This window comes from Andrographis paniculata, unplaced genomic scaffold (assembly GCF_009805555.1).
Source record: "Andrographis paniculata isolate CXL003 unplaced genomic scaffold, ASM980555v1 Contig49END, whole genome shotgun sequence".
In the NCBI taxonomy this organism is placed as follows: domain Eukaryota; kingdom Viridiplantae; phylum Streptophyta; class Magnoliopsida; order Lamiales; family Acanthaceae; genus Andrographis; species Andrographis paniculata.
The window spans coordinates 1,242,431-1,260,921 of NW_026137583.1; the positions used below are offsets into that span (position 1 = coordinate 1,242,431).

An 18,491-nucleotide genomic window follows, 5' to 3' on the forward strand; every position below is an offset into this window, starting at 1 on the left:
CCCGAACAAGATATTCATCCGTTGCATCAAAAAGGCTTAAGTAAGAAACATTAAAAGTAGCATGAACTTGGTACTCACTTGGGAGTTCAAGTTTGTAGGCATTATCATTAATACGTTCCAACATTCGAAAAGGCCCATCGCCACGGGGAGTTAGTTTTGACTTTCGCAATTCTGGAAATCTCTCATTCCTTAAGTGTAGCCAAACCCAATCTCCTATCTCGAATACAACTTTCTTGCGCCCACGGTTAGCTTGTTTTGCGTAATTGTTAGCTGTCTTTCGTAGATTATCCCGAACTTGAGAATGAAGTTGTTGGACAAATTCAGCCCTTTTTTCTGCCATCAAAACTAACCTGCTCATTGCGTGGCAATGGCATAAGATCAAGAGGAGTTAATGGGTTAAAACCGTAAACAACCTCAAATGGAGAACAATTCGTAGAGCTATGAATCGTACGGTTATATGCAAATTCAACATGAGCTAAACATTTTTCCCAACTCTTCAAATTCTCATTAACTAAGGCATGTAATAAGCTACCCACAGTTCGATTAACAACTTCTGTATGACCATCAGTTTGTGGGTGGTGTGATGTGGAAAACATTAATTTTGTACCTATTTTAGCCCAAAGTGTTTTCTAATAATAACTTAAAAATCGAAAATACCTATCAGAAACAATGGATCTTAGAACACCATGCAATCTAAGAACCTCTTTGAAAAATAATGAAGCAACATGCGAAGCATCAGTGGTTTTTTAGGCATGGAATATAATGTGCCATTTTTTAAAATCAATCAACCACAACAAATATTGAATCTTTACCAGACCTACTCCTAGGCAAACCTAATACGAAATCCATAGAAATATCAACCCAAGGGGATTCAGGAATAAGTAGTGGAGTATACAAACCGTGTGGATAAACAATAGACTTCGACGAGAGGCACGTTGTACACCGACGAATTGCGGCTTCAACTTCGGCTTTCATTCGTGGCCAAAAAAATGTTCCTGCAGCAAGTTAAGTGTCTTGTTCCTACCAAAGTGTCCCATCAAACCCCCCGAATGACTTTCCTAAATCAACAATTCTCTCAAAGAGCATTTAGGCACACATAATTTATTTTATCGCAGCAAATACCCCTTATGTACACGATACCTTTCAAATGCATGAGAATTACACTTATAAAATATATCGGAGAAATCAGGGTCAGTTGCATATAATTCTTTCAAATACGAAAAACCTAATAGCTTAGACTCAAGTGTGGTAATAGGTGCATACCTGCGTGACAATGCATCCGCAACGATGTTTTCCTTACCCTTTTTGTATTTTAACAACATAGGGGAAGGTGTCAATGAAGGAGATTTATCGGATGTGTCTCGTACTCAACTTACTTTGGAATTTGATATGCTTGAGGGATTCATGATCAATGTACACAATAAACTCACGAGGACGTAAATAATGTTGCCATGTTTGCAGCGCCCACATTAAGGAGTACAATTCCTTATCGTAGGTTGAGTAATTCAACACAGCGCCATGTAGCTTTTCATTGAAAAATGCAACTGGTTTCTTTTCTTGCGAGAGGACGGCGCCAATACCTACACTAGAGGCATCACAATCAAGTTCAAACGGTTTAGAGAAATCAGGTAAAGCAAGTGCGGGTGCACATGTAAGTTTTGATTTCAAAGTATCAAAAGCATTTTGTTGTTCACTTCCCCACTCAAACTTATCCTTTTTTTGGTAATTGCCGTTAAGGGTGCTGCAATAGTGCTGAAGTTCTGCACAAATCGATGGTAGAAACTTGCAAGGCCATGGAAACTGCGGACATCACGTACGCTAGTAGGTGTAGGCCACTCTTAGATGGCTGCAACCTTCGCAGGATCTACACATACTCCATCTTTTCCTACAATAAAACCCAAAAAGTTGCACTTGTCGACACAAAAGTCGCATTTTTTCAAGTTAGCATATAACTTCTCAGCCCGTAAAACATCTAAAACTGCTTGCAAATGTTCAACATGTGTTCCAATAGAAGTACTATAAACAAGTATAACATGTGTTTCAATAGAAGCACTATAAACAAGTATGTCATCAAAGTATACTAGAACAAACTTATTTATAAAATTCCTTAAAACATGATTCATCAATCGCATGAATGTGATTGGGGCATTAGTAAGTCCAAATGGCATAACTAACCACTCATATAGACCAAAAGAAGTCTTGAAGGCAGTTTTCCATCCATCACCTTGATTTATCCGAATTTGGTGATAACCACTTTTTAAATAATTTTTTGAAAAAATTACAGAACTACACAAATTATCAAGCATGTCATCTAATCTAGGAATGGGATGACGATACTTAACTGTTATAGCGTTGACGGCTCGGAAATCTACACACATATGCCAACTTCTATCTTTTTTTGGCACCAAGAGGACAGGTACAACACAAGGACTTAGACTTTTACGAATCCAACCTTTCCTCAGTAGATCCTCCACTTGCCTTTGTATTTCTTTTACCTCATCCGGGTTGGCTCGATAGGCTGGCCGATTAGGAATTGATGCTCCCGAGACAAAATCAATTTGGTGCTAAATTCCACGAGTGGGTGGTAAACCATGGGGTACTTCATCAGGAAAAACATCATCATACACCTGCTATAAGTTAGAAAAACTAGATGGAAGTTTGTTAGAGTCATTCATAGAAAAATAAGAAGGTTTAGAAAGTAATAGCAGACAATGAACTCCATGTTCTAAGTGTAAAGCTTCCTTCCTATACATAAAAAGATTAGACCTCTCACTCTCGTGTTTAAGATTCCAGCTGGTTTCACCTTGAATCACTACACTCCTGTTTGATTTTTTAGTAGAAGGGTAGAGTATTTGAGAGTGCTTCGGGGCAGATGTATTTATTAGTGAGGATGAAGATTTGAGAGGTTGTGGGGTAGTTAGACTATATGAAAGAGTAGATGCACTTGTATGCGGAGTGCCTTTTTGTTGCGGGAGATTCTAAGGAAGGCTTCAAATTGGATTCCTCACATTAAGTTGATTCATCGACATAGCCCACTATCTTGTTGTCTTTCTTTTGGTTCCGTTTCTCTCTTGCTTTAGCGGCAAACTTCTTGTACAAGTATTTTTTATCTTCATTTACTTATCGAGGACTCAACGACTTTAGAACTATGGTCCGTCCGGCATGTGTGAAAGTATATCGATTACTGCGGCCATCGTGTACAACTTCTTTGTCAAATTGCCATGGTCTCCCAAACCAAATATGACATGATTGCATTGGAACTACATCGCATTTTACCTCATCCTTGCAACCTTGTAGCTCAATTTCCACCAACACTTGTTTGGTGACGTTGATTTCCCCACAATTATTGAGCCACTGTAGTTTGTAAGGCCTCGGGTGCAAATTCATCCTCAAATTAAGTCTCTTCACTGCGAGGTCACTAATGACATTAATACAACTACCACCGTCAATGATATGACTACATACCTTAGTCACTAATGGAATAAATTTTCGCGTTGTTTGGTATCTTCAACCTCCTTTGGAAGAGTGCTAAGTGCTCGGAGAGTGACTAACATCAAATTGGACTCCGGTATGGTATCTACAGCTTCATGGTCGTAGGAATTTGCCTCATTGACCTCTTCAATTTCTGATTCGGATTCGTACTCACTAAAGGTCGTAAGAGCCATAGTACGCTTGTTTGGACATTGATTCGCAAAATGTCCTCGGCCTTGGCATTTGAAACATAACACATCTTGGCTACGAGTGGTGTTCTGTTGGGTGTTTGTTGGCGGCTTAGGTCGCGTCGAAACAACTCCCATTACCTCTTTTTCTTTGTTGATATGTTGTGGAAGCAGCGCTTTAGGCAACCCTACAATTGGAGAGAGTTTAAACGGATTACCTTGCATCCGCTTTGATTTTAGTTGCTTCTCCACCTTTATGGCCAAGTGTACCATCTCCTTGAGGTCCACGTATTGGTACATCTCTACTGTATCAGCAATATCCCTTTGAAGTCCATTTGAGAATCTAGACATCATTTGCTCCTGATCTTCATGGATATCGGCTTGTAGAAGAAGTGTTTCAGCCTCCTTATAGTACTCCTCCACTGACCGCGACCCTTGTTGTATACTCTCCAATCTCCGAATACTTCACGATGGTAATGAGGGGGAACAAACCTCGCATGAGTGTACGAAGTTCTGTCCAAGTACGCACTGGAGCCTCCCTATTTCAGCTGCGGTTGATGCTTAATTGGTCCCACCATGCAAGCGCATAATCTGAAAACTCCAATACGGCCACACGGAGTTTTGTTGGTCAGTTAATTGTTGAACATCAAAGATTAGTTCTAACCTTCGCTCCCATTGCAAATATGCTTCAGGGTCGGATTTTCCTTGGAACGGTGGCACTTGGAACTTGATTGAGTCGATCGCCTCATCTCCATCCCGTCGGTGATGGTTATTATGATGCCTAGGTCGTTCCCAATTTCCTCCAAACTCCTTATCATCGGGTTCGTCAGTGTTGTGTGGTGATGGGGGCCGGATGTTGCGTCTTGGCCTCAAATGCGGTTGAACATCATTTTGCCTCTGAGCTTCAGGTAACGGTCGGATATTCTCTTATAACTTCTGTTGATTCTCTTCCAGTTGATCCATCCTATTATTCATCAACTCCAATCCAGAATGGTGAAGAGTTTTGAACTATTGTAGAATGTTATTGAGAAGACCTTGTACATCAACTTGTTAAGAATTGGATCCTTCACCCCCTGCCATTAAAAAGAGAAGAAAGAAAAAAAAGAAAATAACCTCACTAGAACTCTCGTGTATCACTTCACACCTTATGTACTTCTTCGTCTCGCAAAAAAGACTCAAATCAAATCGATGGAATTGTCCCAAAGACGATAGCCAAAAAATCCAAAACAGTAGGGAAAACAAAAGAAATATAAGTTCAGAATGAAAGTAGAAGACAAATAATCTAAATAGATTTTTTTTTGTTTTGTTGATAAAAGAAAAGATGATTCGAGAACTAGAAGTAAATAACAAATATCTTGATATTTGATAATAACTTTTTTTTTTTGTTTCTTTTTTTGTTTTTTTTTTTGCTCTTTTTTTCGACTTTTTTTTTTTTTGCTTTTTTTTAAAAAAACTAAGAACCGTGATATCAATCAAGAGATTGTATCAACTAGCTCTGATACCAGATGACACGGCCCGGCCGCGTATATTTATGACCATATATAATTTTCTTACCCACAAAGTTCAATAGAACAAATGGATTAAGAATAAGAATAAAAGAAAAGAGAAGGAAGAAGAAAAGATAGTGCAGAGAATGTGAATTAGTATAGATGATAACCAACCACGAGAATAAGTTTCGGACCTGAAATCAATCCATAGGTAAAACACAAATAATAGGCTAAATCCCACTGCAAAGGATTGGAAGCCACGAACCGATGAAATCACTCCAAAGACCCAATTTGAGATTCTAAATGCGAGGAAATCACTCCCTAACACTATAAAATATAAAAGTGAAATTCGATTCAAGATGCAGAAAATGTTCCCATTACAATGATAGGTAAGGACCTTATATAGAGGTCCTTGAGAAAAATAAAAGACAACAAATAATAAAGGAAACAAATCAAAATGTAAGTCTAACTATAAGGAAATAAATAATTAGGGAAGTTTTAGATATGGAATTATAATATATGGAAACTTATAATAAAAGGAAATATATATTAAGGTACTTCTAGAAGCCTCCATAATAAGTGATGATTCCCTTGATAATCTTCCATGATTAACGATTCTCTCCATAAGTGATGATTCTCTTGATATACTTCCATGATTAACGATTCTCTCCATAAGTGATGATTCCTTTGATAATCTTCCATGATTAGTGATTCTCTCCATAAGTAATGATTCCCTTGATAATCTTCCATGATTAGCGATTCTCATGATCTTTCAATTGGGATTCTTGCGGGTCCCATTGAAGGAGCATCAGGTGACGGCTAAGTAGTCTCCAAGCATCATCCTTAAATTGATTCTCCATGAAAAATCGTTTGATCAATACAGTGACGAATTTTTGAAATTGACGAGCTCGGCTTCGAGTGATGGGTCCCACAGGCATTTGAATGTTTGAAGATTGGACGTCCTCGTCATGATTCCATTAGTGTTGTCGGATTCGAATTTGCAAATCAAAGGAGGGATGTTTGTGTTCTTCAAGCCTATGGCACAACTCCTCCTGAAATATGAAAAGTAATGGTTGTTACGTCTATATCTGGGATCACGACCCTAATATATCCCTTATTAATACTTGGTCTTATCACTCAATTAATAAATAAGTTACCGGGTTTATGCACATAGGAGGCCCGTACTTACTAATACATTCAAGTCCAATAAATTTATAGGTCACTTAATATAGAATTAATTTGTCTAATAGCCCAAATAGTTACATTTAATCCAACAATCTCCCACTTGGGTAAATGTATACTGAATAACCTTATGAGCTTATGAAAAGTTTGTTATCAGATCATTTAGTGTATTTTACCAATCTTATATGTAAATCACATCAATGCGGATCAAAGCGGTCATCATTGCATTTATCACAATGGGACCGATCTATGGTCACAACATCAATATAACTCAAGATTCGATTAAGTGCGGATGCACAACATGGAAATTTCATGTAATGTGATCTTAACATGTATATTTCCAACTGATCCACGTAACCTTAATTCAGAACAACTGAATACTGAATTAAAACTGAATAAAGAACAGTGCATACTGAATACTGCATTATAAAATAAAGTAACTTTAATAGTATTTGAACACTCCTAATCAACTCCCAATAAAGCGAAATATCAAAATATGGTTTCTCTCTCAAACGAGCAACATGCTCACGATAGAACTTATATGGAAACCCTTTAGTAATTAAATGGATCCGCAATCATGGAAGCGATATGAATATGTTAATAACAAATTTTATTATGTGAAGCCATACAATTAAGCAAATAACGATTATTATCATCAAATAAGATACTAGTTCCAATTAATTTCGAATTCTGGAATAGACTAAAACTTTATATCTGAATGAACAATAATAATCAAATTTGTCCAAAATAGAAATTGAAATTAAAGTTCGACTAAAGATGTTACCAAAATATGTCTCACCCAAATACAAATAATAACTAGTATTTAATAATAATCTCAAATTGCCAATGATTTCAACTTGAACTTTCTTTTCATCACCCATATAAATGTATCTTTCATCATCAATTGATTTTCAGCAATAAAGACAACCTTATATAGACATACTGATGTGAGTTGTTACACCTAAATCCACCCTCAGGTGTGTCTAAAAGATGAAATTAAATTAATTTCAATAGCAGGACCAGTATGAAAAATATGTACTCCGAAAGGTGTAACTTAAGTGCCCTCAATTTAGTAACAATATTAGACATGTTCAGGATGTACTCCCTTATGTTATGTTTGTCTTTATACTTTATGGTAATGAGACTCTTAAGAAGAGTACTCATTTCCCTCTTATCGCTTCTGGTCAAGCATTTCTTAATTTCGACAAGGAATCTCTTGGTATTAGTGATTTCATCATATATCGTAGTCCGAAAAATTTATGAAATGTTTTATTCTGCCGTTACTCTCACGATAAGATATGTTGTTACACCTAAACCTGGGATCACAACTTTAATATATATCTCATACTAAATATATTTAAACCCAATAAAATTAATAGATCACTTAATTTATGTTTAATGTGCCTGATAGCTCTAGTAACTACATTTAACCTACACTTTGGATTTTTAGTCCAACATGGAATCTATGTTATTTATAAGTTATGTCTCTTTCTTATTGTTTATGGTTTCTTTCTAGCAATTAACATTGTTGACAACTTTATTTATGCCATCTCTTGTCTAATATCAAACACACACATGACATGAACTAAATTTAAGGATAAATTGGAAATTTAAGTAATATTTTTTTATCGATAAAATCTCCTCGTTTGATTATCAACTAACAGTTTTTGTTAATGCCATTGCCAAGTCTTTTTACATTTGGCTTAATCCCACACCATTATATTAAAATATTTATTTTTCCTTGGTAATACAAATAAAATTAAGAAAACAACTTTTTTTAAATAAAAATAGTTGGTTATGAGGTGGACCTTTGGGCCATTAAACTTTTGTTTAGCAAGCATACTTTGGGCTCCATTGTGCTTTTAAGCATCTACGTTTTAAAGGTATTTCTCCTCTTAATTGCAAAATTGGGAGCATATTTATTTGATATTTTAAATTTTATTATAATTTTTTTGAGAGTTTTATATATTTTAAAGATAATAGATGACACATTGAAACAAAATTGATATTATATCATGAAAGGTATATAAAAATTTCTTCATATGTACATTGATTTTAAAGAATTTTAAATTATGAGAATTTTAAAAATTTCTTCATATTGGATGGTAAAACTCCCCGAAAAATATAGGTTGGTACATTTGAGATTACACTACATTCATGTTTCATGTTATTCAACTTAGGAGTCAAGTTAGAGATTTGGTTGTCTAAGTTAAAATTAGGATCCTTCCCAATTAACATCGCCGCTACACAAAACTTAAAATTTAGCTACAAAAATTTTTGTAGCAAAAAATAATGAATTCATGGAAAAAATATTTTTGCGACGAAACTTATTTCATAACCTATATCGCGTTAGTAAAGGTCTTTGGCGGAAAATATGACTTTCGTAATAAAACATAAGTTTTTTACAATGAGAGTTAATAAAAGAGATATAGCTACGAAAATATAATTTCGCAGCTAAAGCTCTTTAGCTATAAATATAAAATTCACAACGAAAGAGTTTTAACAACAAAATATGTACGACTTTTTTAGCCAAATGGTTTTAGTTTTGAAAATTAATTTTGTAGCTAAAACCCTTTCGCTATGAAAATAGATTTTTCTAGCAAAAAAATTTTAACGACGAAATTAATTTTGTAGTATATAATTTATTTAGCGATGAAATTAATTTTTGTTGCTAAATGACACGTTTTAACTAAAAAAACAAATTCGTAGTTAAAAATATTGTAGCTAATTAGATAACTTTTTGTAGTGATCCGAGTAGTCAATTACTTAAGTGTGACCTTGAGTAGTAGACAATAATTCTTTACTAGGAGACTCATTGATGTACCTAAAAATTTGAATTGTAGCATTCCAATGAGCATCGAGTATGAAGAAATTGACACACAACAATCACAAGAAAGAAGATATCGGGCCGAATAAGTATGAGATAGTTACGCTTATTTACCATTTTGTGATATCTTGTAGCATCGGCTAGTGGTCCTCCATGTCCTTAAAGAAGTACAATAAATTTGGTCTCTAGTACAATAATCAATTCAATAAAAGTTTTACTTGTAAGATTTTACACATGGATTTTCTATTCTAACTTTTTTTTCCCTAAAAAATATCAAAACAAACACTTATTTTTTTTATTTTTTATTGTACATTAAATTTAATTTTATATTAAAAATATCGTATTAATACATATTTATTCAAATAATTATTCAATTCAAAATTTTACTATTTGAAACCAAAACCTCAAACCAAAATCTTACAAATAAACACATGCGATGTGAAAATTCAATTTCTGATACAATCGTTTGTATTTATATGTCTTTAATTAAAAACTATTACATATTTTAAATTTGATTTGAAATTACAATGGAAAAAGTGAATAAATAAATAAATAAAATGTGTAAGAGACTAGTACAATAATCAATTCAATGACAGATAATGTCTTGTGAAAATTCAATTTATGGTACATTTTTTTTATGACATGGGAATTACATTTCGAGTGTGTTTAAAGTCTGATTGAATAGGGTCTAAACTCATGACTTCATGGTCACGAGTTAAGTCATTATCTACAGTATAATTATTTGTAGTATAAATAAAATTGTTCTATGAATACGGTAACATATTCCATGGTCATATATTCTTATATTTCTTCATATATTGCTTTCAACCATGGTTCAAATTCTCAAAATTGTTTTATGTTTAAGAGTATTATGAATATGCTTAAAAATCATGAATTTACACAAACTTCGTTAGACGAAAATTTAATTACTAAAAGCTCACAAACATAAAATTAATGATCTATATATTTTAATATAAAAACATAAGCTTTCTTTGCAAAACATAAAATTAATTAATCTATACTCCATTGGTCCCAATTTAAACTATGTCTATACAGGTCAAAAGTAACTCTAAAAATAATTATACTGTAATATAAAAATATTTTTAATTTTTATTTAAATACAAATTTACAATTATTTATCCAATTATTTTATATATACGAATTTCAAAATTTTTCACATATTTATAATCACCAATAAAATATTATTATTTTTTAATTTATTATAATACCTCAAAAATACATTTGAGTGGAATGAAAATCGTGTATTTAATATGAAAACATAAGGGATTAGTTTGTTTGTGAATTTGATTTTTCAATTTAAATTTCTAAACAGTAAAAAATTTAAATTTTAATAATTGTTTAATATAATATTTTAAATATATAATTGTGTTTTAATATATTAGTATGAAATTTTTTTTTAAAAAATAATTATTTAATTTACTATTTTTATAAAAAAATATATATAGTAACAATTATAAAAGAAATCCATAAGAAAACACCACCAAAATTCTCAATTGCTTTTGCGCCCCCTTTGGAACCCTAATTAGGGACGTTCGCTTCCAATCTTGATTTTTTGCAGGTCGGTGAGTTGCGGCAAACCCTAATCACCATGTTGCCTTTTCGACTTTCTTCAATTTTTGGCGATTCTGAGTTTTAGGGTTTTTGTAATTGCGGATTTATGTGTAGGCCGTTCCTCTTCATTTTGGTTTTTTTTTTTTTTTTGTGTGTGTGTGTAAATTTGTAAGAGAAGGAATTGCTGCGAAGAGCATTAGATTAAGAAATCAGCATTATGTAACAAATTGTAACGATTGGTTGAATAGTGGACAGATTATATAGAAGAGCTCTCGATCGTATAATAACAGCTAGTTATATATGTATGGATAAATGAAGCCTTGATCGCTGATCTGAGTGCTTATAAATATGACTCTAATATGTACTTTACCATCCGCACAACGAGTAAATATCCCAGAGTTACTCTCAAATCATCAGCCATTTCTAGGCTACTGATGATTGTGATAGGGTTGGGACTTATTCTCATAAATTAATTAATTAATATGTAATGTGCTTATGAATGTGCTTTATATAAACTTATCGTTATAATTATTGTGGAAGATAATCAATCAGTATAGGAAACATAGGTCAATACTTGCATGTGTTAGCCTAGAGTCCTAGACCTTCCAATGCACACATACAGAGAAAGAAGATATAACTGGACAATAGTTTTTCTTTTCTTGGTTTCTATTAATGACAGAAATGTTTAAAATTGTGATCTTCCTGTGATATATATATCAATTCATTATAGTTTTTTGTAGGTGGGAAGAGTTGGATTTACCTTATTCTCATGCCGGTGATGAAACATTGGAGCTCAGAGGGAGAGGGCGTGGATGGAATGCGGGAGTTCTATTGTGACCAAATATGGACTTTATATATGTTCTAGGCATTCATTGCATATATTTGTCTTTGGCAAGCTTTTCTAACAATATTCCCAGTATACAACAACATCCGGTAAGTTTTCTCTTTTAGTTTTTCTTTCCCCCTAACTATGCGTGTTATATCTGTACAGATACATGATAATACATTTCTGTGAATGTCATGAACGAGAAAAAGGCAGCCACGAAGTAGATCTGCGCAGATGTCCTCTGTTTTTATAATTGTTTTCGATTTTCATATGATTTTGAAGTGCGTTGTTCGATAATTTGTAACTCAGCTAACTTGATTTCCAAAATTTTACCATGTATGTTATGTAACATTGAATGATCATATGACATCGCTCTTGGTGATAATAAGTAAGAGACAAGCTGACATCCGGAAAATTCTAGTAGCAAACATATAGGACTTTCAATTACTTGAATAAAAATCCTTTTCCGCCTAAAGGATTGTTAATTCCCAAGGCATTGGTACCACATGACCATAGAAGTTTGCTCTAAGAATTCCACTACAAAAAAAATCGTAAATTGTGATTGAATTCTGCCAGGGTTCGCATTCCATCGCAACTTTGCGATGGAAATTGTAACGGTAAATCCTATCCATTGCATTTTATTATTTTTGCGATGGAATATTGAGACAGATGTAAAAAGTCGCAATATGGCCGCATTTAAGTGGGAAATTTGCATGAAAATTTATTTCTGTTGCAAATTAAACGGTCCCAATTTTATGAAGGATTTTGCAAGGTAATGTGTTCACTCCCAATTCAGTGACAATTTGGAGAGACATACATTATGTTGCAAATGGCTGCAAATTTAAATTTTTATACCACGAATAATTCAGATCCGTTGCAATTGTGCAAAAGATTCTGTGATGGATTTGCTTACCATCACAATAGGCAAAATATTTCTCCCTAGCCTTTTCCCAATCACACCCATCGCGCAGCAACTTCCCCCACCATTGACATCGATTTTGATCCTTAATTTCAAAGGTTTACACACCACCGACGGGGACTTATGAAGACTTTGTTCGATATTCTTCCATGATTTTATTATATTTGTTCTAATTCTAAATTTATTTATATACGATTGCTTGTTGTTCGTACACACTTCCTTACTTAATTGTAGTTGAAGCCGGTATATATAGATATAGAGGATGAGGATGAATAGTATGTTTTGTTCTTCTATATATAATATGTGCAGTTTTAAGTTTTTTGTTGAAGTTTAAATTTATATGTATGTGGTACTTATTATTATCGAAAAATTGAAGAAACTTAATATGTGAATTGAATTGCGGAAATTTGCTGTACTTTTGAGGAGCAAGTGTTAAAAGTACTGAATGAAAGTAACCAACCATTCTGAATAAGGAATTAGAACTAGAAAATTTAGGTTTTTTTTTTTTGTTGTTGTAGTTTGAAATTAATTTAAATGAGGCGTTAATTGGTTTTGACTAGGTTGCTGTAGCTGCTATTGTTTAACATATTGGATGTGTATGCTTCCTTGAACTCTGTTTCATCACTATAAGATTTTTGGTTTTATATAGAGCTTTTAGCTACAAAAAATCCTAATGAAGAAAATTTGAATGGCACATCCGGCCCTTATGCAATTATAACTTGTCAAGGAGAAAATCAGGTAAGGTTACAACATCTCCTTTGGATGCTCTAATAGTTAATTTCAGGTTTGGTATATCATATAGTTATTGTAATAGTGCTTGTGCTACGCTTTTATGATGTCTGTTTCATCTTTGCTTATATGGTTATTTTTTTTATTATGTTATTTTATTATTCTACCTTAGGTGATATAATATTATTCTTTCTAATTATTGTTCTTTTTCTGGGTTTTCAGCAATTGGTAATACTTCTTCTGTTTTTCCATTATCTAATTGAAGTGCAATAAGTATATTGATAACAATGAAAGACATTCTAGATCATGTTTGGTGAAATGGGCCAAATCAAAACCCTTTTACTACAACACATAAATTAAATCCTTCAACTCCTAAAATAAGAATATCACATAAGCCCAAAATAAATTAGGCTCAAAATAAAATTTGTCCGACTCTGGCTCGGACTCCGGCAATTATTTTTACCGGGTATTACAGCCTCACACTGTGTGCCGGATAGTAAGCTTTGTACTTATATATTTTTATTTAAATGCCATTATAATTTTGAGAACTTGTATTTTGTTAGAGCTTTAGTTTAGTGCACTGCACATATTACAATAATTACTGTCTGCAGACACAACAGGGCAGGGTCATTGTGATGAAGTATCTGCAGTTGATCAGAAGGAAGTAGTTGTAGCTGGAGCACAAAATAAGGCTACTCATTATAGTTCATCTAAAGATACAATCTGTGGTTCCGCATCCGCAATTTCTGTATCCAACATGTCAATTCCTGCATTGAACTTTGTTACCAGAGATCCGTTGTCAGATACCTCTTCAGGGGTGGAGAAAATTGTAAGTCTTGCTATTTGTACAATGATGCCTATCGGATAACTAGTTATTTTACTAGTGAAAATTGACCAAATTAAAATTGAAAGTGTGTAGATGATAGCTTATTTATACATTATATCATATTTGTTATATGGAAGCGTATTTTTCTCAAAATGTATGCAACATTTTTTTATCTTCCCATGATCAAATTATGCATTCCTCTAAAAAACGCAATCAATATTTTAGAATCCTACATTCCTTGATGATGTGCTGCTAACTGCTGTTGCTTATGCTAAAGATTTGTTGATTGTAATATGCAGCAAAGAAAATCAAGGAACTCCGATGCAACAGTTAGTGTTAGTAAAAAGGTCAATTTGACTCTCATTTCTTTGAACTTGACCAGTCCGAATTATGATGTTAAAGGTATAAAAAATTTATGATTAATGCTTCTGAAATATTATTTTGTTTATATGCAAACTTGTTTAACTAGGAATTAATATGTAGGAAAGGAGCTAGATTCAGTGGGAAACACATCAAATGTTCACAATGAGAATGAAAAACATGAAACTGAACTTCCTATCATCATAGACTTGCCATGTGCAGAAATGGTTGGCTCTGAATCTGGGGTAAAGGGGAAGAGGCGACGTACTTCCAACAACAAGGAAATGGTGAATCTTGGGGGTGACAAGAAGCAAAGACTGAATGATTCCATGGTTTCAATGATGAAGGTGATTATAAAGATGGTGTTCATTAATTTGTTACACAGATTATAGTCAACTTACAATATGTTCACGTATATTCAGAATTGCATAACCATTCCATCAGGTTTATATATATAGCTCAACTTGCATAACCTTAATTTATCTGATTTTCTATGACTTTATGTATTTTTGGATGATATGTGCTAACTTTTTTGTTTGTTTTATATTTGGTAATGACGGTATTGATGCTAAATATATTTCGTTCATATTATAATGTATGTGGCTCATTAAACTCATTTAGATTTGAAATTTGTATATGGTTTCGTTTAGTTTTCACATGTTTGACGAGAGTTATTAATTAGTTCTTAAATTGGGTTTGATTGAATTATTATTAGCTATACAAGTTTTTTCAAAAACAGACTAAAAAACAAGCAAAATAATTGAATTGAAGTAGGGTTTTTGTTACGGAATTAGCAACATAAGTATTAAGCGATCCTTTTCCATTGCCATGTTCTATAATGTTGCAATAGAATTAGCAACATATTTATTCCCTTGCAATGTTGTGACGGAATTTCCGTCGCCACTTCCATTGCAATTTTCTGCAACGGAATCCAACTTGGTCATTTTGGAATTACAATAAATTATTCCCATTTAGATGTATAATCCATCACAATGTGAACTTGAGATGGAAAATATCCAGTTGTGACGGAATAATTCCATTGTAACTTGGGATTTTCTTTTTTTGTAGTGTTCATTCTAGCTAGTCATCAACTAATGAGTTCACATTGTTACAGTGCAGCTTACTTCCACATTGATTTTGAAACAGAGTATTACCTTCAGTTGGGTTTAAATACCGAAGTGGTGTAGTCCCATATTGACTTCTTAATAAACTGTTTTTCCCTTGGTTGGCTATGAATATGGTAAATGTTGGCAAACTTAAGCATACCAAATCAAGAGAACTTTCATGGGCTGTATGTGCCTTTGGGCAATTCTAAAGGTACTTTTCTTTCTTAATTATCTATTTTTTTTGTATTTTCTTTCTTTCATTCATTATTTCTTTTGTGCTTGCATTATTGTTTGTTCTAAGTACACTTTATGCTTTAGGATTATATATCTTCCATTCACAGTAGCTTATTTTGGTTTGCTTCTTTGGATTGTAGTTTTTCATGCTTATTTGTATCATAGTATAGTGTTTTTTAAATGTTTCATATGTTTTCGTATGTTTTTTAAATGTTTCATAATTTTTCTATTAGTTATTCTCAAGCTTAGGATGCATGATATCTAACTTCTTGATTGTTTTCGTATTAATACCAATGCTATTTTCTTATTTGGTTTATGCATAGGATGCACTATGATTTCCTTTACATGCACAATGAGAGTGCAGTCGGAGGACATATAGTTTTGGAGATTATGGATGATGTTGTGCACATAAATTTGCCATTAATTGTGCCTCTTGAAAAAAACAATAATTCTCAAGAGTGCATTGATTTAATATCTCTCTTATGTGAATTTTACGCGTCTTCATATCTTTGGAAAGCTTTTCTAATCACAACCCCAGACAGCATGTGGACATCTCTATCTTTGGCAGCCCTTCCAACAAGGATTTCTTGGGCGCCTAAGTGTGTAAGTTCAGAAATGTTGCAATCTTTTTAAGGACATTCGATTTTTTATTTAAAGCCATCCATTTTAACGTCTAATGTGATCCTTTTGTACTGCAGGCGGATGTCCATATGCAGCATCGACATCTCAAGAGTGAGAGTTGTAAGGGTATTGAAAATGGCACAACGCACTCGATCGGAGGGCATCATCTAAGTTGCCTCTCCAATATATATATATATATATATATATATATATATGATAAGCTATATATATTAAGGTTTATTGGAAATTGGTGACTTTGGTTATATATGAAATCGCTTCCAGTTTGTAAACACAGTTGTGTGCGAGAATTTATGGTCGATATTAATTGAGACGTAATTCCATTTTACTTATAATAAAATCCCCGGCATTAAGTGACCTTTCCACGTTAATTCTTTCATCTGTTGTTTGCTGACTTTTGTACTCAGGTAAATATTTTTTTGTAGTTAAGATTCATTTTAAGAAGGCATGATTTATTGAGTTGGTACGGACCAATGGCATCTCGTTCGAACTTATCAGCGACTTCTTGGATCCCCGTAGGATGTGTGAGATCATATGAGTGGCGAAATCATGAAGTAATCCAAAGGGTTCTCAACTCATTGCCTCCGCGCCCAGATGGAACCCTGATTAGGGACATTCTCTGCTACTGTTATGCTTCCAATCTTAATTCTGTGTACCCGTTGCGAACCCTAATCGTTGTTTCGCCTTTTCGTTCTTCTCCAATTTTGGAAAATTCTACTGAAGAAATAATTTAATATAATTACATTGTTTGCCCTGTTTGGATCGATGTTAGAATCTTATGGCTTTAATGCGTGCAGTGACAATAAAATTCAACTACAACAGATTGCCTATGTGCATGCTCAGTGCAATATTGATTCAATTGAACTTTGCAAACTCTATTATGATCGTCATGATTACATTTTTTGTAGTATTATGAGAGCTTTGTAAAGCTATGTCACATCACACTACACTTACATATGAATACTTTGACTCAAAAACAAGAGCGAGCACAAGTATACATATGGGATTAGACTCTGTACTTAATTAAATGGTAGGTCGGGCGAGAGAACATTTTTATAAAAATATTATTTGATACATACAAAATTTTATAAGGATATGACTTGATGGTGTGAAATGAATTTAGAATTATGAGGTTATGGGTTCAAAGTTGGTGCATTCAATAGGAAATATTAGACAAAATTAACATTAATATCATTATTGATATTTTTGCATCTTAAAAATACTAGAAAAAATTATTTTATCTAATTATTTATATTTTATTATAGGTAAAAAAAATTATTATTTATATATATTCAGAGGCCTTATTTAATTATGTAGACAAAAAATTTTTTATTTAATTATTTATATATAATTATAAGTAAAAAATATTATTTATATATATTAAGGAGTCTTTTATTTTATTTTTTGTCTTGGCTTTTCGAAAGTTAGGACCGGCCCTACCTAAATTAAAAGATAAAGATGTATATTGTTCATATATTAAAGGTACTTAGAATCATACAGAAACAGATCTTCAATGTGCCCTGTACATGTTGGCTGTTAATAAGTAAACTGTCATCGGAACTTTCTTGCCCACACAGCGAAGATAATGAAATCCAAATTAATGTCATTATCAGTTGTATGTTCTTTTGTTTCATCGACAATGTTCTTGGTTACCGATGATGTTTGGCAACTTCCTTTGAAGGTTTGGAATCTAAGTTTTTTATGAGTTATATCTTTCGTATTGTTTATGGTTTCTTTCTGACCTTATTTATGCTCATCTCTTGTCTAATATGAAAAGCACACACATGACATGAGCTGAATTTAAGGATAAATTGGAGATTTAAGTGATATTTTTATCTATAAAATCTTCTCATTTGATTATCAACTAACAAATAGCTTTTGTTAATGCTATTGCCAAGTCTTTTCACATTTGGCTTAATCCCACACCATTACCGTAACATATTTATTTTTCCTTGGTAATAGAGATAAATTTAAACAAACAATTTTTCTTAAATAAAAATAGTTGGTTATAAGGCGTGTACCTTTGGATCATTGAACTTTTGTTTAGTAAGCATAGTTTGGTTCCATTGTGCTTCCAAGAAAGGCAGTTCTCCTCTTAATTGCAAAATTGGGAGGATAGTTATTT

General features: G+C 33.0%; 1 protein-coding gene across 8 annotated transcripts; it reads left to right on the forward strand.

Annotated features, from left to right (window-relative positions):
• The first annotated feature begins 10,642 nt into the window (after positions 1–10,642).
• Positions 10,643–17,114, forward strand: LOC127253069 (uncharacterized). 8 transcript variants are annotated; one of them, XR_007839198.1, is made up of 8 exons: positions 10,661–10,738; positions 11,468–11,660; positions 13,813–14,030; positions 14,327–14,429; positions 14,511–14,734; positions 15,507–15,704; positions 16,051–16,330; positions 16,426–16,781. XR_007839198.1 is itself a non-coding variant. In XM_051277497.1 (7 exons), the coding sequence occupies exons 3-6, from the start codon at positions 13,959–13,961 to the stop codon at positions 16,060–16,062; spliced, it is 411 nt and encodes a 136-aa protein (XP_051133454.1). In that variant the 5' UTR covers positions 10,661–10,738; positions 11,468–11,660; positions 13,813–13,958; the 3' UTR covers positions 16,063–16,330; positions 16,426–16,783. The 8 variants fall into 8 exon arrangements, 5 of the variants coding, with proteins under 5 accessions (XP_051133451.1, XP_051133453.1, XP_051133452.1 ...); XR_007839199.1 differs by having other exon boundaries at positions 15,534–15,704; XR_007839197.1 differs by having other exon boundaries at positions 15,502–15,704; positions 16,426–16,780.
• Positions 17,115–18,491: the final 1,377 nt, after the last annotated feature.